This window comes from Danio rerio, chromosome 21 (assembly GCF_052040795.2).
Source record: "Danio rerio strain M-AB ecotype USA chromosome 21, GRCz13ab, whole genome shotgun sequence".
In the NCBI taxonomy this organism is placed as follows: Eukaryota; Metazoa; Chordata; class Actinopteri; order Cypriniformes; family Danionidae; genus Danio; species Danio rerio.
In genome coordinates, this window is record NC_141041.1 from 5,074,183 (window position 1) to 5,097,422 (window position 23,240).

The following is a 23,240-nucleotide window of genomic DNA, read 5'->3' on the forward strand; positions in this document are numbered from 1 at the left end:
AGTATTCAGAGAGACGCCACGTTGTGTTGCTAACTGTAAATAAAACAAGTGGAAGAAGAAGAATTGTTCGGAGACATGGGTCGTCAGTGTTGTTTATAAACGTGCCACAAAGGTTTTGTTTTCATTTTCCCGCAGTGAGAAAGGACCCACATTTGTGGACTACAGTGGTCTTCTAACACGCAACAAAAATGTTTGTAAGGAACATTTTTACCCGAGAGCTTTTCGCATCTGGAAATGGTGAAATCTGGATTTGCCCATCGTCTTCTTTTAAAAAAAGAAGCAGTTCCAGTTCGCGTTGATTGTCCTGTCTCTATGGATTTGGTAAGTAAGCAATCGGTGTTCTTTGTTTGTTTATTCAGATGGCAAAGGTAGTATCGTCAGCAGTACTCTTTCAATATCACTACAGTATTATGGACTGAAAGATCTGCTGTAAATGCTGCTCTCCAAATGTAAACATGTAAACACCTTAATCAAACTATTACCATCTTGTAGGATTTTCGCCACATTTTGTAACGTGATGATCTCTACACACACGGCTGCTTGACACTATTCTCTGCGGAGGTTTTTTTTTGTCTCCCATATGATGTGCGGTATCCAAAATTCCATTAAAACTACACTCTTCTAGCAGTTCTTTGCATCAAATATCTCGTTTGTCATGGGGGGCACGCATGAAATGTTCTTGAATGAAAATGAAAGTGCCAAACTGCAGTTAAAGTCGACAAATTTAGAATGAAACTCCCCAAAATTACATGAGACTTATTATGAGACTAAATTACGGAGGAAACGTGGATAGCATGGTGACACAATGACGTTAATCGTATTATGTGCTTTAACATGTAAAACGGGATCATGAAATGAACATTCAAAAAGCAACTCATGCAAACACCTTAATCATATTGTTGTTTTAATCAGATTAAGGCAAATAGTTAGATTACTGATGTCCACAAAATCATTACTTTATCTGTTAAACCGACCAGTGTTACACAAACTACTCTCCTGTCTTCATTTGGAATAAAAATTCCAAGTAACTCAACACAAGCAAAGGCAAATACAAGCGTGGTAGGAGTATTTATAGCCGCAGACATGCAACCTTATTCAGTGGTAGAAAATTCTGATTTTAGGTATTTAGGGCGTACTCGCATTATGCTATCCGAACCGTGTCCAGGCCCGTTTCCCGGATCGTTTGAGAAGTGTGAGTGCGCTGAATTGTGCTCAGGCATGGTTTACCTGGCCAACCCTGACCCGGTTGGAAGAGGTAAGCCTGAGCGTGGTTTACTTGGGCTTTGGTGTGGTACGCTTGTAGTGTGAGTGCAAAACACGCCAAAGCCTGAAACTGAAAGCGAGACCTGACTCTTAAGGGACTGTTTCATATGGATTAATTAATAATTCTTACTGTTCAATGAACGCAAACTGCCGTAGTTTATTAAATATGCAAACCCCTCACTGTACGACAGCTGCCCACCTTCAGCAAACCTCCTAATTCCTACAGCATGAGGGCTTTATGATTGTTTATGAGCGCCAAAAGTGGTGGATCTGTTCGCCGAAATATCTGACTGAGTGTCATCGCATCCCTAAGGACTGTTTGGCGAAATATCTGACTGCATGTCACTGCATAACAAACGACTGAAACGATATAACTAGAGAAATCTCCACTGTGTTGAGCGAGAGCGCTTCTCTACTGAACAGCGCAGCATCGATGACGTAAGCTTGCCCAGGCCCGATTGTAATGTGGGTGAGGGCCGTCGGGGGAGATGTGAGGGGGGGGACAAGCGTGCTTTGGCCCGGTTCGAGGCAACTGTACATAGTACACAGCCTTAATTAGTGTGCTAGAACCACGCTATGAAATCACACATGCACATTTAGTAGTTGACTACAGATTGACTACAGGAGAGCAAAATTCATACATTATGGAATCTACAGATTTTTGTTATATACCACTAGATTTGGCTCTTAGAAATTCAAGTGCTGGAATACCTGGAAAATTGGCTTGTTCTGTTGAAAAGTGCTTAATTTATCAAGGAGAATTTGTATGCAATTTTCACGCCCGAAAAATAAAAATGTTTGTGAATTTTTGTGACAATTTAATGCAAAAATACCCGCACAATCTACCGTGATTCCGACGCAGTGATTTAAATGATATGAGAAGTGGCCAATCACAGTCAACCTTGTCTAGATTTACATTGAACGTAAGGGCGGGACAAAGGCCTTTCTGTGTTGCAGTGACAGAAAAAAACAACTTAAAAACAAATGTTTTAATGGAAAAATGCTTTTGGGATGTTTTCACTATATGTTATTAGCAAGAGTAATTAAACCACGGACATACTTCCTGCCATTTCAACGATCTACACACACATTTTTCTCTCTTCTCTCCGCTCTCTTCTTCTGACTTGTCTGTCACTCCTCTAAATGTTGGCGTGGGAATGCAGGTATTGCTCAATTACTCATTTCTGCAAACGTATCCAGCGCTTTATTTTAACATGAGAGCGCAGTCATGTACATTAATCATAAAAACAGATATGCGAGCTCTTAAATAGGCTTTTTCAAATTAACTGCAAGTCCTCTCATCATCTCGTGTATGTGATCAGACTGTATACAATCGCTATCTCTTCAATATTAAAGTAGAAATTATTTATCTTAGCTCCTTGACTAAATTTAGTATTTAGAGTACAGACTTTTTATTTGGCTGTATCGTCAAGACAAAAGTCTTGTATAAGACAAAAGAATTATGCTAGAAATGTTTCTGTTTGGGGTATTTGTGGGATTTATACATTATAGCTGTATTCTGATCTGTCTTAAAGCATCACTGAATTGTACAGGCATTACAGGTCAAAGCAATCTGCTGTTACATTTATCATAATAAACAATAAGACTCTTCAAACACTGCTTTGAAAAATGTAGTGTTGTCATAATTCAAATACCTAGAGTTAAACAACATTTGCTTTATTATTTTATTACTGACAGTGTAGTAGTCTTTCTTGTAAAATTATTTCAGTTTAAGATCAAGTGTAAAATAATATTTCCATGTGCTGTACAGCTATTTAAGAAACAAATTTGCCATATTGTAAAGACAAGAATGAGCAAATAAGAAAAATGATGTAAAATATGTAAATAAAAGGCTAAATTGAAATATTTTTATCATATACTTTAATTAAACCTTTCAAAACTTGAAAATATTGTTTAAAAAATGGACAAAATGTGTCTCTATGGCCTTATAGAGTGTGGGGTTGTTTTGCCAGTACTATTGAAAAAGATTAATTGTCATGGAAGGAAAAATCGACCATACTTCCTTTGTTAGTGCACATTTTTATATATGTAGCTTTGTGATTCAAGCAATTAAACCATTCAAATAAATTTATTATCATTTCTTTTAAAAAGAGCCAAAATGAAAATCTGAGTTTTTTTCTCCAAAAAAATATCTAACTAGTACTCTGAGTAGTTTTTAAAAGAGTACTTTGTACTTTTACCCAATGTTAGTATTATTTACTAAAACTTGTATTATTTTAGCAGTGTAATAGTATAAAAAAACATTTTTACAAGCATATTTAGTGCAAGTTTATTGTATTATTAATACACAATTGATTAATTAATTATATTAGTATGATTATTATGGTTTTTATTTGTATAAATTCCTATGCAATGTTTTAGTACGTTGCGTGTCAGTCTTGAAAATAAAAATAGGTAAAAATTTAAAATCAAGTCCTTGATTTTCATTAGGATGTGCCTGTATGAGCCCTGTAAAATTCAAGATATTGGGGCAAAAAAATATTTATATTTAAGGTTTTAGTTTTGTATACATAATGTAGAATTGAGCAATATCACTAAATATTTTTTTGTCCCAAATGACATGAGTTCAATTGTGGTATTGATTTGAACAGTTCTGTGAATAATTAAAGGTGCAGTAGGGGATCTGCCAAAATGCTAACCACTCAGCCTATTATCTTTGGACCGCAGGGAGGGAATGTGATTCAAAGCCACACGGCCTGAAATCTGCATTTGCTGACAGTTTGAGCTACTTATCTGAATTACGGGAGATGTCGACCCGACAATATTTAATTGGATGAACATTTTTTAGTTTTATGCTTTACCCAGAATATAAAATACATAAAAACACATTTAGATCATTTACTTTAATCATTACTATTGGACTGTGAAGAGACTTTCAACCAGCACAACTAAAATGTTTCTGAGGACAATCACCTACTGCACCTTTAATTCAATGCATTGCAAATTAACAGCATTTCCTTTGTCACACTCTATGCGACTGAAGTAGTATGAATGTTTTGTTGAGGTGTTTTTGGTTGAAGCGAATGTAATATTGATTGTTATGCTAATCTATCTATCAAACTATCAATTTATCTATCTATGAATCTATCTATCTTTCTTATCTATTTATCAATCAATCCTTAAACTGTAAACATTCCGCTGAAGTGAGTCTTTTATTATCTTTAAATTCTCTTTTTCCCCTTCTCAGTATAATCGAAGAGCTAAGGATGCGAGACCCGTCCTTCCCTGATGTTTCTCATGGAGTTCTCATCCACCGTGTGATTGTAGGATCTCCAGCCAACAGGTGTGCTGCTCTCTGAACATGATGTTATCAGCTGTTGATTAAGGCACCCTATTGATGATGTCATTTCCTGTTTTCTGTTTTGCAGAGCCGGAATGAAGCCAGGAGATGTTATTATTGAGATCAATGGGGTAAAGGTGAACACGTCGGAGGAGATATATAATGCTGTGAGGACCAGCGAAAGCTTAAATGTGGTGGTCCGCCGGGGGGCCGGCCTGCTCATGCTGCACATGACCCCAGAGTCCACAGAGTGACATCAAGTCAAGTATTTAGTAAGATTAAGAAATGGTGAGTAATGAGAAGCTGTCATAGTTGGAGATGTTGTAAGAAAGGAATCATCTAAAGAGTTGAACAGTTTTAGCAAACGCTGGACATTCGTGTAGTAAACGTGTTTCTGGAAGCGTATGAAATAATGTGGATGATTCAGACTTCTGTACACTGGATAAACCTCAGTGTGTCTGCGCAAACTACACTATCAGTATTGATTTGAAGGAATATCACTGAATATTTTGTTTAGGATTGTCATGATGGCAACAAACACTCAACGACCTTAATAAAACTGGGTGCTCTTATTGTGAAAATGCTGATGTTTTGTATTGAGTCTCACATTCTCATGTTACGACGTTTGTATTTTAATACATTTTTCTGAACAGCTCTGATTTCACAATAAACCATTGGAATATTTATGGATGATTTGCTGATGTCGCAGTGACTGATATGTTTAGGTTTTGGGTCAGCGCTGTACAGCATTCTGAAAAAGTGTATTTCTAAAAGTGCGCCGTAATGACGCCAGTGTCAACTGCAGTGTGTTGGAAAGGACTGGATGCTGTTCAAACCTCATGCCAAGTTTTTGTCACCCCATACAAAACCATTTTAAATCCACACAATCTGACAACACTGGGGCTAGATCACAATATAAGCCACAACACAAGTGAGTTCAATAAAATATATCTTTATTACAGACATGTACAAAAATCAAATATACAAAACATTCTGCTAATGTGACTCAGAACTCCAGCATGGACCAGTCGTGGTAAGGCATCTCTTCTAGAGGAATTCTGCACTCTGGATTCTCATGCAGACAAGCCCTCATCATATCACAGCATTCTGTGAAGAAGAAATGGAGAGGTGAGGTTATTGTTATTATTATTATTATTATTATACCGTTTTTGCTTAATTGTTCTTTGATGAACATCTCACCTTGAGAGAGGGTAAATTTGGACCAGTCATGTTGGAGGTAGTACAGGTCATACGCTGATGGGAATTCTCCATGGAGCATTGTGAACAGAAGAACCCCAAGAGAATAGACCGTCGCTGGTTTGGCCCGGTAGCATCCTTTTTCATAAAACTCTGGCGGGATGTACGCTTCTGTGCCTGGAGGAGAGACGTTTAGTTTAGCATCATGTTGAATATATATACCAGATGGGCTTCAGCTGTGCTAATTAACCAGCTTTCAATACGTATATTAAAAATGCTTATGCACATTCATAACTAGTGTTGTCAAAAGTATCAACTACCAATCGATACCGACACTCATCACAGTCATATTTGCTGAGCATGTGAACACCAATGGCCAATCAGTGGTGTTTAACAGCGCTCAAATTGACTTGTTAAATGTCAGAATCGATTGGTACCGAAGTCGATACTTTTGACCACACTATTCAAAACACCTACCAGAGAAGATACTGTAGGCTGATTCCATCATGAAGTCTCCACACCCGAAGTCGATCAGCTTGACTTCCAGTGTGTCGGGGTTCACCAGCAGGTTTTGAAGCTTAATGTCCCGGTGGAACACCCCGCGGTAACAGCACACGTTGGCCGCATAAACAGCTTGCCTCATGATGGTATGTGCTGTTTTCTCACTGAGGACTCCTCCGCTGACTTCAAGGAATGCCTCCAGGTCCATGCTTGGACTAGGCCGCTCCATCACCATGACATAATGGTTTTCAAAGACCTGCCAGTCCAGGAGCTTAATAATGTTCGCACACCTGGAGCCACCGCTGGCCATGTTTGCCAAGGTGATCTCTAGAGGAAGTGGCTGGTCACATGACTGAAAACAAAATAATAATGTTGGTTTTCAAACAAGGGTTTCTGACCACAGCCTGTGGTCTATAATAAATATAAGACTTTATAAACTGAACACAGCGAACAGAAAGTGTAGTCTACTCACAGAGCGGACATCTTGCATATTTGGGGTCTTCTGGACAAATTTAACTGCCACCTGTTAAAAGGAACAATTGAACAATTAACATGTGCACGGAGATCATTTCATTCAGTCATAAATCCTGAACAGAGGATTCATTCGTCAGCAGAAATGTCCAAACAATGAAAGCTCTGATGATGTTCTTTAAACAGGGAACTTCATCAGAGGATTTGAGTCTACAAAAATGAATACCTGCAGACCATCCTGTATGCGAATCCCCTCATACACGGAGCCGAAACCTCCTTCACCAAGCTGCTTTCCGAGTTTGTAGCGGCAGCTGATGTCATCTGTTAAAAATGAAGAAAATGTCATTAAATTATAAACCAAATAAAAACACAAACAGTTGAAGTCAGAATTATTGTCAGATTTCAGAACATGATAGTTTTAATAACTCATTTCTAATAACTGATGTCTTTTATCTTTGTCGTGATGACAGTACATCATATTTACTGGATATTTTCAAGATACCAGTGTTCAGCTTAAAGTTCTGAATACTTCAACTTTATTGCTCTGCATCATTTGGGAAATATTTAAAAAATATGAATAAAAAATCACAGAAGAGCGAATAATTTTGACTTCAACTGTATAATTTTACAAAGTTTGATGAGCCTAAACAAATGTTCTGAACTCCAGCAATAAACTTACTATTGTCCAAGCAGGTCCCATCATCTGCTGTAGACTTCACAGCAGAGTCCTCTTGTGAGACCTGATCCGGTAAAGGGTTCGAGTTTTCATCCAGGGCAGAGTCACAGATGTCATCTGTTATGAGCTGCTGGCTCACTGGAAGTTCATTGTCCTCATCGGATGGTGAACTTGGAGGACTGTCAAGCTCTTGCTCCAGGCTGTCCTCGCTGAGGGAGGATTCATTGTCTGCTGGGAAGTGAAGCTCTGCAGAGTCGTTCTCAATGACCACTGCAGAGTCAAAGCTGTTCACTTCAGGTTTAGAGTCCAAGTCTTCGTCTGCTGGATCATCAAGAGCTGGAGGTTGGAGAACTTCCAGCTCCAGGTTGCTCACAGCAGTGCAGAAGAATTTAGAGCTACTGATGGGCTCTGCGTGAAGTTCGTGGATCTCCTGCACACATAGCTGATCTAAAGAGAGGAAGGAACATCATTAATATGACTCTACAACTCTTTTTGACAAGATATTTGAACAGTTCATTTGCAGAAACATTACTCAATGTGTTTTTATTGATGATCTTCAAGGTTTTTCTGCATTGAATTATCAAACAAGTAAACTATATATCTAAAGGCAAAGCTCACTGAAATAAAAAAAATCCTAATACAAATAATTCTTATTTTTTCTGTTTTTTACACAAAACTACAAATTCTAAAGAAAATTCCTGAAATCAGCAGCCATTAACCTTCATTGTAGGAACACAAAATACTGTGGAAGTCAATGGCTGAAAGCACCTCAAACAGGTTTAAGGAGTAAATTATGACAGAATTGTCTTGTTTATGTGAACTGTGGCTTTAAGAAACTATCTTTCTAAAATATCTTCCATTTAATGTTCCTTTCTGATCTTTAAACACTTATGTGATGTGTTTGGTGTGTTTAACAGTATGCTTTAGTAATTAAAAGTGCTCATAAATCTATTTTACCAACAACAGTAGCTCTTCTTCTGGAAACACAGGCGAAGAAGATGGGAGACAATTTGAGTTTCCTCTTTTTCTGTCTCCCTGCCTGTTTTCCTGCAGCGACGGCCGGGTCATCGGTCATCAGATGACGGTGATTCTCTGTCGTGCTGCCGGTGGGTTCGAGTGGCTCACACGGTTGTTCGTTCGCACACTTAACACCAAACGCTTTCTTCAGACGGTTAATCAGTTTTGAAAATGCCATTTTATCACTGTACTGTTGAATCGCAGAAAGTACTGAACTACTAGACATCCAAAGAAGCTAATGAGAGTTTCTGCTACGTCAAAAGCTTTATACTGTCACCGATGATGTCAGAGTTCCACAATTCCATTTGGTATTACGTAGAGACTTTTTAAAACACAACAAACTTCTAATGAAAGCCCGCGCTAGACTGACTGGCTCATTCGCCTTAATGTGCTCACACAGCCACCTGATTATATACACATTTTTTCAAATTATTAATTAAATTAATTTCGCACTTAGACCTATGTATTTTTTTTCTGTCATGCACAACTTTTTCTGCGCTTTGCTTTTTATTAGAATTATTACCATGTTTATATATATTTATGCGTGTGTGTGTGTGTGTGTGTGTGTGTGTGTGTGTGTGTGTGTGTGTGTGTGTGTGTGTGTGTGTGCGTGTGCGTATGCGTGTGTGTGTATGATTCATTTATTTTGAGTAGCTCATTTCAGTTATTTTATATTTTCATGATCAATTATTTATCATTTTAACAGTATTATTATTATCGTTTATATTATATTTTATATATTATGATTATATAAATTCGTTATTTTTGTGAATTCTTTTTTAAATGAATAATGCTTCAAATAATAAATTAAAAAGAAAAATATGCAACAAAATGAAGTTATCCATGTATTACCTGAAACCGCCAGTAGGTGGTAGTAGGACACTGTCTTAAGTGAATAAGACATTTATTCAGCAACAAAGCAACTGTTGTATTTATGAATAGGTCAAGGATGAATCGACTCTCACAATTCATTTAAATCATAGATTCATTCTCAAAAAATAACCCACTCTAGCCTAAATAAGGACTGAACCGATGTGAACAGGTAGGAATAATGATCAAATTCTTGTGGATTAAACCTCTTTGTTGACATTAATTGCAGTAGATTTTATTAAGTTACAACAAAAGGTAGGAAATGGTTTTAATTGCGAACTGTACTTGTTTTATGTGTGAACATGCTACATGCTAACACCGTCACAGCATTCCAGTCAACTAATTTAGAGCTACTAACGTTAGTCAACAGTCCCCGCCTTCACTTAGTGAAAAATGCAAGTTAAAAAGAAAAAATAACATAAATAAAATAAACAATTACAAATTAAACCAATGAATATTAAAGTAAGTGTAATTAGATCTTACGTTTATTACTGTATGTCACAGGCTAGTAGCGCTTATTAGCATTTGATGCTAATGCTAACATTGATGCAACTTAATGTAAATATTAATGTTATATTAACGGTACTGTAACTTTAAACTATCTATTGTTTTACTTAAAAGCTTGATCAAACCTTTAACGTTAACATCAGTCAGATTAATTGCTATTTGAGTGATTCTGTTAAAATTAACTTACATTTGTTTCTGTCTAGTTAACTTTAGGAACTATACAGGGAGAGAAATTATTTAGTTTAATATTACAGAAACTCGATTTTTATTTTTTATATTTTTCTTAGGCCACAGTTTGAAATGCCATTCTGCAGGCTGAAATGGCATATTTAACCCAATTAACCTCGACTTTACTACAAAAAATACAGTCAGGTTTATTTTTTGAGGTTAAATGTAAGTTTACTTTAGTAAAACTATGTTTTTGTCTTATTGGCTAAATGGGCTCATGAAAGTGTTTCACATAGAAATAAATAAATAATAATTAATAATAATAATTCCTTACATTTATATAGCACGTTTCCTGCACACTCAAAGTGCTTTACGCATTGGTGGAACATGTTTCCTGAAAGACATTTTGAAATGGAAACGATATTTTTCTTTCCCATTTATTGATGATATTTGGTCAACAATACATTTTTACGCCCAAATCAGGTAGAAGAAATTCATTTCAAAATATTACACAGGTACTACTATCCCTGCAATATATTTAATAATAAATAATAATAATAATAATAATAATAAATTCACAAAAATGTTCTTTTTGTACTTGTAAATTTTCTGATGATTTTTGGAAACAGGTTTCAGGGTTGATTTTTGATTAATTTGGAGATATGCTGTAGAGAGAGGAATCATTAAAAGGCCAGAAGTGAAAATTCTGTTGTTATTTACTCCAAACATGCTTGCGTTCTTGTGATATTTTGAGAAGTCAGTGGTCCTTCACTGATTATAAAAACACACACACGCACACACGCACACACACACACGCACAAACACACACACACACACACACACACACACACACACACACACACATTTTGAGTCTCTATGCAGTTACATTGACTGTAATTTAAGTTATGAAAGGAAACAATATACTTTTTTTTGTTTTATATTAATTATGACGTATTTAAAGGAAGGCTTTTTGGCAAATAGGCTCATTTTTCAAGTCACTCAGAGTTAAACTGTTGTGTTTGATAATTTTAATCCGTTCAGCTGATCTCTGGGTCTAACAAATAGTCCAAAATCCTTGATTATTACTGCAGAATGAGAGTATAGCAAAGATTATAGAATACACATGACGTGTCACTCGTATACTTTTGAATGGGAAAAGTGAAACAGTCAATAGGCGAATGAAGCCCCGCCTTCTAGTACAGGAGCCAATCAGTGATTGATATATGGCAAATAAAGCCCACCATTTAGTACATGAGCCAATCAGCGATCAGTATAGAATGACAATTCTCCAGGGGAGGGGCTTGGACTAGATGTGAGTTTCTGCAGATATTGTGTGATATGGACATTTATAAATGAAACTAAAAGGACAGTTACTGTTTAATTTTATTGGTTTTTCATAATATTTAATGTAATCGTAATCTTGGCAAGCAGTTTTGAAGAATTTGATTTACCCATTCAAACAGAATGCCCATGTATACTTCCCGAGAGGCGTATAGGTATAGTTACTAGCCATGTCAAGCTCGAACATAGCAGCTATTCATTTCCATCAGTCTTGGTGCATACTTTAACTACACAAGAGTCAAGTTTTACTTTAAAAACTCTTTGGAATTTTTTGAGCGAGATGCTAATGGTCTAATCTGATTCAAGGATCTATGCTAAGCTAAGCTAAAAGTTCTTCTGTCAGACCCGGAGTTTGTCTGAATGGATTTAAAGAGCCCCTATTATACATTAAAAAGGGTGGGGGGGGGGTCTCCAACAACAGGCTGATGTGCATTCAAGGTCAAAGAACACTTTCATTGTCTTAGAATATGCATTTATTTTTACCAAATTATGGCAGCGACTCTCATATGATTATTTAGCAATTAATTTGTTTCTACACCCCTCCCTAACGCGATGCTAATCTGCGCTGATTGGTCCTATTGTACTCTGTTGTGATTGGTCAACAGCGTTCAGCGTGAGATGGAGAGAAATGGCCACCATGGCTTATCAACAATATTGAAGTAGTCAGAGTGCAGAGTGTATGTGTGAGTATACCTGCCAACACTCACGTTTTTATTTCGGGAGTCTCCTGTAATTTCAGACCCATCTCCCGCCACCCTCCCGTTTTGTTATTTATCCCGGAAACTGATGATGGCCATAGCAACGACAAGTGCCAGAGGATTGTGCATTTAAATGCAAACGCATTTAAATCCGTAAACAAAGCGGCATGCATCGCATTTTCATCATGGCATTAGACGTGATATGAGAATATAAAGAGTTAACCAGATTCACTACAAGCGGTTATAAGTAGCAAAAAACAATTAAATACATAATTTGTAGAGAAAACAAAGAGGCAACCATTTTAATTGCACATACTTACACTTGTGAAATAGAGGAAGAAACTGATCCATAAACTGTGTACTGTAAAGTTCGAGCTCTGACAAAGTCCCATACGTCAACAGACTTTTCTGATCTAAAGCACTCATCAGAAAAATGACAGGAACACAGCACAAGCCTGGGCTGTAATGTTGAGGTATTTTTGCCAAAATAAACCTCAACCACTGACTCTTCACTGTTTCATCTTTGAGTAGAGAAAATAACACTAACTTTCCCCTCACACTTCAGAGCACAGCGTCTTCGCAACATGATTCAACTGGCGTCTGCTGCAGTGTCCTTCTTCTTTTTCTTTGCTACTGTGTTTGTGGGCGGGGCTGGTTTTTTTAATTTTCCCGGGATTGCGCGTGCAACAAATAGGCGGGTCCAGGCCCGGATTAAGAACTCAGGAGCTCCTGGGCACATTATCTTGTAAGGCCCCCTACCTGGCCCTACCCCTAAAGTTGAATTTAAAAAATAATAATAATATAATATTTTTTATTAAAATGAATCTATAATTTGTTGCCCACATATTTAAATAAATGATATATAGTACATATGTATTTACAAAGATTTAACTTATTTTTCAAAGCATTGAATAAAAATACTAATAAAATGAATGTTTTTTTAGTATACTTGTACAAGTTCACTGAAACAGTACTATATATCATTTTTTAAGGGTAGTTTTAATGTAGAGCTTTTACAAACTGATAGAGCATATTGTTTGCATGGCATAGGCTATATCACACAATGCCTCTCCAATAATACACACACTTATTAATGATTTACTGTCTCTCTCTTCCTCTCCCTGTATTCTCTCTACTCTTCTCGTGATGAAGAGTTGGCAAACAGCATAGATCAACTTGATTATAAACCTAAAAGTATCCGAAATCACACACACTATACCTCTTCTCCTCTCCGGTCTCTCTCCTCTTCGGGGCCTTTCTCTCTCCCTCTCTCTCTCCTTTTTCTATCTGTTTCTCTCACGATGAATCCAGTCCGCGCTGCGCTGCTGTTAGCCTCCTCCGCCTGGTTAATGCTAGCTTACTGATCTAACGTTACCATAACGTCTTCTTCTATACCCTCATCCTCCTGATCATGGGTCTGTTTGAAGAAGGTGTGTATGGAAAATGCCTCAATAAAGATGCCTCCTCTCCTCTTTCTCTCGCGTTTGCTAAATCCACTTGTCCACTCATTTTTGATACATGATAAATACTAACGTTACACTACAGTCCGCTCAGTTAAGTGCGGGTTATTTCAAAACTGATGTTTCCACACTTGACCCATTACAGCATTCTGTTTAGTTAAAGAAAGAAAGACAATTTAAACATAATAATAATAGTTATATGTGATTTTTTTGCTCAGATAAAATACAGTTGTCTGAGCAATATAGTTTTTACAGAGAAGGAGGCACCTTTATTAAGGCTAAACATTATTAAATACCCACGAGGCACTTGACTTTATATCGCATTTGCATTATTTATTAAAAATGTTTCCTTCCTGTTGAAAATAAATATATTTCTAATCTGATATGTAATGGGGAGAAAAAAAGTAGCACAAGTTCAGCAGATGGTGAATTCGAACCGGGTTGATGATCAATTGTGTTAAAAGATGTTGCTGTGCACATTACGAGGTACGCCACTCAGGCTGTGATGCTGCATAGCTCTTTAGACCCACACGGAATCTGCGCGCACAGAATTCCACAGATTTTTCGCAGATCTTTAGCCTATCATTAATTCTGTTTATTTACTTGAGTAAATGTGTAAATCTGAATTTATTCAGTTTTCATTCAGTAATTTATTACTTTTTATTTAATATATTAAGGTGTAAGTTATGATACTCCGCTGGATACTCCCAAAATAATTGCACAGAAATCCGCAGATTTTTACCAAAATTCTCCACAGAAATAGCAAAAAACGTCCGCAGATTCCGTCTGGCCCTGCTCTTTACTCATGTTGTCTTTGTCAATCAAGCATCGATGGGCGGAAAGCGTGAATAGCTTATTCCAACTAGGTGCGCTATTTGCAGTTAGCCTAAAAAAACACCCCGAAATTGTCTTTTTCTTCTCCCCCCTCGCAGGGGCCCCAAGTGCGCTCGGGCCACTGGGCCTGTGCCTATAAGGCCCATTGGTAAATCCGGCCCTGGGCGGGGCTTAAGTTCCATTTCCTGGTCACGCCGGCACAGGTAAAGACTCGTTATCAAGACGATTCATTTGAAGCACTGCGAGTTGACTCTTTTATAAATGAATCAACAGTTTTAAACACTGCACACTTGCAGATTTAAGTCTTAGCTGAATAATTCACTTCACTTAGGGCTGTGTTACACAATACATGGAAGGTCATTCTCAAAAACCCATAATAGGGGCTCTGTAAAAAAAAAAAAAAAGAAGAATAAACTGAACTGAGCATATTTGCAAGTAGTTGTGTGGTTTACCCAAAAAGGAAACTTCTGTCATCATTTCTGATGAGTTTTTTTTACTCTGTTGAACACAAAAGAAGATATTTTTAATAATGCTGAAAACATGAACATTGACTTTTATAGTAGTTATTTTTCCTGCAATAGAAGTCGATAGCTAGAGGTTTTCAGCATTATTGAAAATGTCTTCTTTTGTGTTTAACAGAAGAAAGAAACTCATAACGAGTTCAAATATGCAGAGGGTGAGTAAATGATGGAATCATTTTTATTTTTACTATTGATTTCACTGTTAATTTAAGTTATTGAGTTTAATTTAAAAGCCTCACAAAAATACTTTATTCATTTATTCGTTTATTTTCTTTTTGGCTCAGTCCCTTTATTAATCAAATGCAATTCATCTTTATTTCTATTGCACTTTTACAATGTAGATCAATGATGTCAAAACAGCTTAACATAGAAGTTCTTGTAAATTGAAGCTGCTTCAGTCCAGTTTTCAGAGTTGAAGTTGTAAATGTCACTGCTGAAAGTCCAAACACTGAAGAGTAAATCCACCGATCCACCAATCGAAGCCGAGCGAGCCAGTGGCGACATTGGCATGGAACAAACTTCAACAACTGACAAAAGTGTAGAATAAAAGCTCTTGAGAGATACCAGGCTCAGTTGGCCACGACCAGTTCTCCTCTAGCCAAACTTGTGCAAAGCCGCAGTCTAGGCACCAGAGACTTGAAAGGTTAACGGCAGGTGGTCAGGCTAGCCCACTGGATCATTGCGGATACTCATCGATCACGTGTGTCTTTCAGGAATCAATCTCTCACTCTCCCCTCCTCCATGACCACTAGAACATTGTAGCATTTGTGATGGGGTGATTCACTGCAGGACAGAATAGACTATTTGTTTTAGGTATTCCTAATAAACTAAAACAGACTGAATGCTGATACAACTATTAAGAGTGTCTCACCTAATCCAAGTTCTCAGTTAGCCGGTGAAAGAAGGAAAACACTCTGTTGTTCATGGTTGTCATTCTCGTCATAACTTCTGCTGCCTTCTTCTGGCTCACTCTGGTTGTTGCTGTGCATTTTGTTTCATCCTCTGGATTTATTTATACAAAAAATATTTAGGCAACATGAAATGGGGAAAAAGACATTTAATACATAGACAAATGCATGTATCCCAATACTAAATATTGTATTACAAAATGTCTGACCCATGACAGACCCCAATCTGCTCAAAAATATTATAAACAAAGATAAAAAACCCTACTAAATGGTTTGATAAAAATGGAAACAAATCTTTAATTTAGCTAGCAACTAAACATGTGACACATTTTGTATTAAAAGTAACGTTACTATATTGAGAAACAAATAGATGTACAGTACTTACTGTTGTTTAAGTTCCAGTTTGCACAGGCAGGCTCCCAGTATTCTATATTGAGATGTGATAAAGAAAAAAAGTCTTCATGTGTATATGTATGTCAATATCAATTTACAAAATAAAGTATCTGTCTGAAACCCAACAAAACAAATATAAACAATAATTAGCAAAAAGGTGGTTATCAGCATATTTTATAGAAGTAAAGTTGGTTTTATATTCGCAGATTCAGACTTTCCCCTTAATAATATAATTTCATAAAAGTATTATTTGCAAACTCTAAATAGCGAAATCATATTAGCAGCCAATGACTATCAAAGTACAACATTTCTATCCGTGAGGTTCCCATCTCGAATGGCTCTGGCTTTATAATAATTAGTGATGGCCTGATAGTGACAAATGCCCATGTGGTCAACAAGCGTGGTGTTCGTGTCAAACTGACCAATGGTGAGACTTACAACGCCACAGTTCAGGATGTGGACCAGGCTGCAGACATCGCCACCATCAAAATCAATGTTAAGGTACAGACGGAGCTTTGAGGTTGTACTGTTAACATATTTAATATTTTGGGGATATTTTATTTTTTAATTAGGGATGCATCGATCCTGATACTTGGATTGGATATTGGTTCAATACTGCATATTTTTACTGGATCGGGTATCAGCCAGCTGGTACCGATCCAAATCCCATCTTGCACGTGCTCTATATTCTGTGTAATTTATAAGCAAACAAAAGCCAGAAAGGTAGCCTTTTATAAGACGGTAGAAAGTTGTCTTGTTGGCCTACTGTATCCCAAATGTTTTGAAGCCATTCTATAGTTTAATGTGAAGTGCAGATCAATATTCACATGGTTAAATTCATGTTCAGTTCTGCGCTTCCCTCCGCTGCGCCTGTCAATCATTCTCCGTTTATTTACAATTCAAACTGCGTGTCACGTTCATGACAACATGAAAAACTTTCTCCAACACTATTTGTTCCTGTTAATTTAAATAAATATTAATTTATTATATTACATTATATTAATTTATTATAATATAATATATATTATATTGGTTCATTTCGACTTGAAACGACGAGTTCATTTCTGTTTCTAAATCATGTAGCAGTTAGATCAGCAGATCGCATTCGCAACACTGGAACTGAGTGGGTTATTACCTGCTCTTCACACACAAAGTAGGCCTACCTGAAATTTAAAACTAGAAAAGGCTCAATAATACATTGGACAGATCCTTAACACACTGATTTCTTCCCTTTTTACTGCTGTTCTGGATTGGAAGTGTCTGCAGATAACGGAGGACTGCACGGTGTCTCAGTGATGCATCAAGCACTTCATTCACACACCGGCTGATGTGACGTGTGCCGCTCTGTAAAATTATTCTGTAACATTAAAAGTTTCTGTTTTCTCATCCTTCCGACTGAGTTTATTCTTTCGAGGGGAATACTTTTAGGGTAGTTTGTAAGCCTGGCTCATTGTGGTCAAAGTTGTTGATTAAATTAATAAAAGTGAAACTGACAGGCACAATATAGATTTTAATTAACAGAAAATTATTTAGCCTAGTACCGGCTGCTCTGAAAACTGAATATTTGACTGTAATTTTATTTATATCAATAGTTTATTTAACAGACCAGTTTGTGTTTTGATTAGAGTCAATAGTGGTAGCCTGTTGCAGAGTTCAAAGAAAAATCTTACTATTAAAAAAGGAAACATAAGCTGGACCACATCACCATAGAAACTGTATTATGCTTAAAAAAATGGCACAGTATCAGGATCGGATCTGTATTGGTCGATACTCACAATTTTGGGATCGAAATCGAATCAGTTCCAAAAAGATGGTATCGGTGCATCATTGTTTTTATTGAGTCATAGTTTTATATGGTAAGAGCAAGGACTTATTTTATTTCATTAATTTACCTTTTTAGTAAAAGGTCTTTATAAAATGAGTAATTTCTTTTTGAACTTTGTTCACTTAAGAATTGAACCTATAGAATCAAAATTGTGTCACTGTTAGTACATTAAAAGTGTGAGGTCAATATGATTTTTAATATTTTAATGGCTCTACATTAACTTTTTTGATCACCAGCCTCTATGGCTAGTAGTTTTTCAACTTTACTAGCCACTCGCCATTTTCACTTTTGTTGTTGGGAAAATATATTTGCAAAATTACTTGATTTAGATGTGTTGTGTATGACTTTGCTCAATGAGCATGAGCTGTAGTGGTTTCATGGTGTTGCTTTGTAATTATTTCAGGGCTCAACATTAAGGTTGTACCAATTTTTTCTCTGACCACACTGGAAAATAAATAAATAAATTAATTAATTAATATTTCTTAGCCAAAAATGTTAAATAATTTTAAAATTTTAAAAACTAGCGAAATATATGTTATAATATGCATACACTTTTTATTAAATAAAACTTAAATAACAATTATTGTCATGTAGCCTGTCTAAAACTATGAAAAGTAGTCTGTCCTAGCTCCAAGACCAAGGTCTCAGATCAGCAGTTAACTATACATTAAATTTAATCTATTAAATCAATGTTACTGAAAAGAATGATAATTAAACCATATTAACAAAAAGAAAGCAGGTGAAAAACATACCGTGTGCAATAATAAAAGGATGATCAAACGCACACAGTTAACGTTAGGCCCATTAATAATCTGTTCAAAGATTGTTTAAAGCTAAAGCTGAAACCGCTGCTGCATACATAAAATACCTTCTTTTTTTTTATCTCGAGCTCTTGAAAATGGTGGATGTGTATCGCTTTTTGTGAAGTCTATTTCAAACAGAACCGATCGCAGCATTGTGTTTCCAGTCAAGGTTGCTTCACGCAGGGCAATGGGATCGTGCACGCTTTTAAAAAATTGCGCGCATCACATAACATTCTGTATTCATCTGCTTTCTTTTGCTTGCGTGAACAGTTGTTTTTGTCAGTCGGGCTGCTTCTCATTTCTAGAGGTTCATCCTTATTGTTGAACCCTACTTTTAAAAAAAATACAATTTAAAAATGATTTTCGACCAGCCAAAGTGGCTAGTGGGAGTGGCTTTCTAATCCGCCACAGCTAAAGTCTACCTGCGGTTGGTGGGTGTTAATGTCAAGCCCTGGTGTTAACCCATTAATCTGTTTATACTGTATTTAGGCTACATACACACTGTAATATTTCAGGAGGAACGGCCGCATACAAATATGGAAATAAACTCGAAATTGTGATAACCTTAGTGACATTTGGTTTTGTATCCTCAGATTTTTAAACGCAGTAATATTACAGCAACTACAGAATATTATAGTCAACAATTTTAGGTAAACCAACAGTAACAGAGGAGGCTTTTATGTTTGGAAGGCCATTTTTGCAATTGATTTTTCACAGTTTTCTTTTACCACAGTTCTAGTACATGGCCATATAGTCTGACATAGTGTCATTGTGTTCTCTGTCTTGTCCCAGAATCCTCTACCAACGTTGCGTCTTGGTTGCCATGGGGAGCCCCTTTTCTCTTAAAAACACCATCACATCTGGAATCGTCAGCTCTGCACAAAGAGGCAGTAAAGAACTGGGTCTCTCCAACTCCAACATGGACTACTTCCAGACGGACGCTACCATAGATGTAAGAGCACTGGAAACTGGGTGGTGTTGCATGCAAAAAAATGTATGTCATCATTTAATGAATTGCATTCCATCACTCAATCACAATTCTGCTTTACAGTTTGGAAATTCAGGAGGGCCTCTCATAAACCTGGTGAGTCGCTGACATTTACTCAAAAAACTGCTTCTGCCTTTTGGTTTAAAGGGTCACGAAACACCGAAACACATTTTTGAGATGTCAATAATCATATATATGTTCCACGCTGCTAAAAACACTATTAGGATACATATATTTCACAATAAAAGAGAAAATTGGTTGTTTTTGCGTTATTTCGAACAAATTCGTTCTTCCGGTTTGAAAAGAAATTTTGAAGCTACGTCAAGGCCACGAGCTCCTTGTGTAAGTTCCAGCATGGAGACTGGCTGTCTGTACCGGCGGGTACAATGTGACGTCTTTGAGCTTTCATCATTAATTCAAGAGAAAGACGAACCAATCAGCTCGCTCTATTGTGAATGAGGTGCAGCTTTATTAATATGCATGATAGCTTCAAAAACTACCTGTTACAGTATTCCAATAGACGCCACGTTGTGTTGCTAACTGTAAATAAAACAAGTGGAAGAAGAAGAATTGTTCGGAGACATGGGTCGTCAGTGTTGTTTATAAACGTGCCACAACAAAGGTTTTGTTTCATTTTCCCGCGATGAGAAAGGACCCACATTTGTGGACTACAGTGGTCTTCTAACACGCAACCAAAATGTTTGTAAGGAACATTTTTACCCGAGAGCTTTTTGTATTATAAATGGTGAAATCCAGATTTGCCACTCGTCTTCTTATTAAAAAAAACGCAAATCCAGTTCACGTTGATTGTCCTGTCTCTACGGATTTGGTAAGTAAGCAATTGGTGTACCTTGTTATTCAGATGGCGAAGTAGGCCTTTAAAACTACACTCTTCTAGCAGTTCCTCGGATCCAATATGTCGTTTGTCGTGGGGGGCACGCATGAAATGTTCTTGAATGAAAATGAAAGTGCCAAACTGCAGTTAAAGTCGACAAATTAAGAATGAAACTCCCCAAAATTACATGACACTCCGGAGGAAACGTGGATAGCGTGGTGACACAATGACGTTAATCGTATTATGTGCTTTAACATGTAAAACGGGATCATGAAAGGAACATTCAAAAAGCAACTCATGTAAACACCTTAGTCATATTGTTGTTTTAATCAGATTAAGGCAAATAGTTAGATTACTGATGTCCACAAAATCATTACTTTATCTGTTAAACTGACAAGTGAAACACAAACTACTCTCCTGTCTTCATTTGGAATAAAACTTCCAATTAACTCAACACAAGCAAAGACAATTGTAGGCATAATAGTAGGAGTATTAGAGTAGGAGTATTTATAGCCACAGACATGCAACCTTTTTCAGGGGTAGAAAACTCTGGTTTTAGGCATTTAATTAGTGTGCTAGAACCACACTACGAAATCCCAAGTAGAACGTATCTCACAGCTACGGTGGTACCCTCCTTGTACAATAATGTGAAGGAGAAAGTTATTAGTGCACATTTAGTAGTTGACTACAGATTGCTGAACCTTCAGAGCAACACAGAGCTTCATGACTGCCATTTTAAGAACGTGAATTGTTTTCAAATGTTCATCAATATTGTATTGTACTGGCCATACTCTAGCCTTATGTAATAAACTGATGTATCATGTTTGTACTCTTCAGGATGGTGAGGTCATCGGCACTAATACCATGAAAGTGACAGCAGGGATTTCCTTCGCTATTCCCTCAGACAGAGTCCGTCTCTTCCTTGACCGATCTGCAGACAAAGAGTAAGAATGACCTCACAGCTGCTTGCTTTTGTCTGTGACATCATTTTTTTTCACTGACAGATGGTTATTGGGTCTTTTTTTCAGAGTCTTGGTTTGGAGAATCGGGATGGAAAAGGCGTTACATTGGAGTGATGATGTTGACTTTGACCCCCAGGTGCCAAACACTTTTATTACAATTTTACAGGAGAGCAAAATTCATACATTATGGAATCTACAGATTTTTGTTATATGCCACTAGATTTGGCTCTTAGAAATTCAAGTGCTGGAATACCTGGAAAATTGGCTTGTTCTGTTGAAAAGTGCTTAATTTATCAAGGAGAATTTGTATGCAATTTTCACGCCCGAAAAATAAAAATGTTTGTGAATTTTTGTGACAATTTAATGCAAAAATACCCGCACAAACTACCGTGATTCCGAAGCAGTGATTTAAATGATATGAGAAGTGGCCAATCACAGTCAACCTTGTCTAGATTTACCTGAAATGTAAGGGCAGGACAAAGGCCTTTCTGTGTTGCAGTGACAGAAAAAACAACTTAAAAACAAATGTTTTATTGGAATAATGCTTTTCGGATGTTTTTACTATGTTATCAGCAAGAGTAATTAAACCACAGACATTGAAGTGTTTTTGGTTGAAGCAAATGTAATATTGATTGTTTTGCTGATCTGTCTATTAAACTATCAATTAATCAATCAATCTATCTATGAATCTATCTATCTACCTTATCTATTTATCAATCAATCCTTAAACTGTAAACTTTGCGCTGAAGTGAGTCTTTTATTATCTTTAAATTCTCTTTTTCCCCTCCTCAGTATAATCGAAGAGCTAAGGATGCGAGACCCGTCCTTCCCTGATGTTTCTCATGGAGTTCTCATCCACCGTGTGATTGTAGGATCTCCAGCCAACAGGTGTGCTGCTCTCTGAACATGATGTTATCAGCTGTTGATTAAGGCACCCTATTGATGATGTCATTTCCTGTTTTCTGTTTTGCAGAGCCGGAATGAAGCCAGGAGATGTTATTATTGAGATCAATGGGGTAAAGGTGAACATGTCGGAGGAGATATATAATGCTGTGAGGACCAGCGAAAGCTTAAATGTGGTGGTCCGCCGGGGGGCCGGCCTGCTCATGCTGCACATGACCCCAGAGTCCACAGAGTGACATCAAGTCAAGTATTTAGTAAGATTAAGAAATGGTGAGTAATGAGAAGCTGTCATAGTTGGAGATGTTGTAAGAAAGGAATCATCTAAAGAGTTTTAGCAAACGCTGGACATTCGTGTAGTAAACGTGTTTCTGGAAGCGTATGAAATAATGTGGATGATTCAGACTTCTGTACACTGGATAAACCTCAGTGTGTCTGCGCAAACTACACTATCAGTATTGATTTGAAGGAATATCACTGAATATTTTGTTTAGGATTGTCATGATGGCAACAAACACTCAACGACCTTAATAAAACTGGGTGCTCTTATTGTGAAAATGCTGATGTTTTGTATTGAGTCTCACATTCTCATGTTACGACGTTTGTATTTTAATACATTTTTCTGAACAGCTCTGATTTCACAATAAACCATTGGAATATTTATGGATGATTTGCTGATGTCGCAGTGACTGATATGTTTAGGTTTTGGGTCAGCGCTGTACAGCATTCTGAAAAAGTGTATTTCTAAAAGTGCGCCGTAATGACGCCAGTGTCAACTGCAGTGTGTGTTGGAAAGGACTG

At 36.9% G+C, this 23,240-nt stretch overlaps 4 protein-coding genes across 8 annotated transcripts in view; 2 read left to right on the forward strand and 2 right to left on the reverse strand.

Annotated features, from left to right (window-relative positions):
* LOC147838711 (serine protease HTRA2, mitochondrial-like) overlaps window positions 1–5,254 on the forward strand; it is a 35,807-nt gene extending 30,553 nt beyond the window's left edge. The window contains exons 4-6 of the mRNA XM_087300400.1: window positions 284–321; window positions 4,472–4,567; window positions 4,653–5,254. Coding sequence (XP_087156526.1) covers window positions 284–321; window positions 4,472–4,567; window positions 4,653–4,818 — 300 coding nt within the window. The 3' untranslated portion in view covers window positions 4,819–5,254. The remainder of the gene's footprint in view (window positions 1–283; window positions 322–4,471; window positions 4,568–4,652) is intronic.
* Window positions 1–23,240, reverse strand: part of cdk5rap2 (CDK5 regulatory subunit associated protein 2) — a 635,428-nt gene that overhangs the window by 400,233 nt on the left and 211,955 nt on the right. The window lies entirely within an intron of this gene.
* On the forward strand, window positions 136–23,106 carry LOC147838714 (serine protease HTRA2, mitochondrial-like). Of its 5 annotated transcripts, XM_087300557.1 has the most exons (10): window positions 9,352–9,468; window positions 11,918–11,995; window positions 14,944–14,980; window positions 16,427–16,627; window positions 19,547–19,706; window positions 19,806–19,838; window positions 21,415–21,521; window positions 21,606–21,675; window positions 22,332–22,427; window positions 22,513–23,106. In XM_087300557.1, the coding sequence occupies exons 4-9, from the start codon at window positions 16,551–16,553 to the stop codon at window positions 22,371–22,373; spliced, it is 489 nt and encodes a 162-aa protein (XP_087156683.1). In that variant the 5' UTR covers window positions 9,352–9,468; window positions 11,918–11,995; window positions 14,944–14,980; window positions 16,427–16,550; the 3' UTR covers window positions 22,374–22,427; window positions 22,513–23,106. The 5 variants fall into 5 exon arrangements, with proteins under 5 accessions (XP_087156686.1, XP_087156687.1, XP_087156683.1 ...); XM_087300558.1 differs by lacking the exons at window positions 11,918–11,995; window positions 14,944–14,980; window positions 16,427–16,627; XM_087300560.1 differs by lacking the exons at window positions 9,352–9,468; window positions 11,918–11,995; window positions 14,944–14,980; ... (1 more) ...; window positions 19,547–19,706; window positions 19,806–19,838 and adding an exon at window positions 136–797 and having other exon boundaries at window positions 20,792–21,521.
* Window positions 5,501–8,816, reverse strand: LOC100534990 (serine/threonine-protein kinase pim-2-like). The gene is made up of 7 exons (XM_087300527.1): window positions 8,367–8,816; window positions 7,413–7,856; window positions 6,960–7,054; window positions 6,735–6,785; window positions 6,239–6,614; window positions 5,765–5,938; window positions 5,501–5,671 (listed from the first exon to the last, which is right to left on the reverse strand). The coding sequence occupies exons 1-7, from the start codon at window positions 8,650–8,652 to the stop codon at window positions 5,571–5,573; spliced, it is 1,527 nt and encodes a 508-aa protein (XP_087156653.1). The 5' UTR covers window positions 8,653–8,816; the 3' UTR covers window positions 5,501–5,570.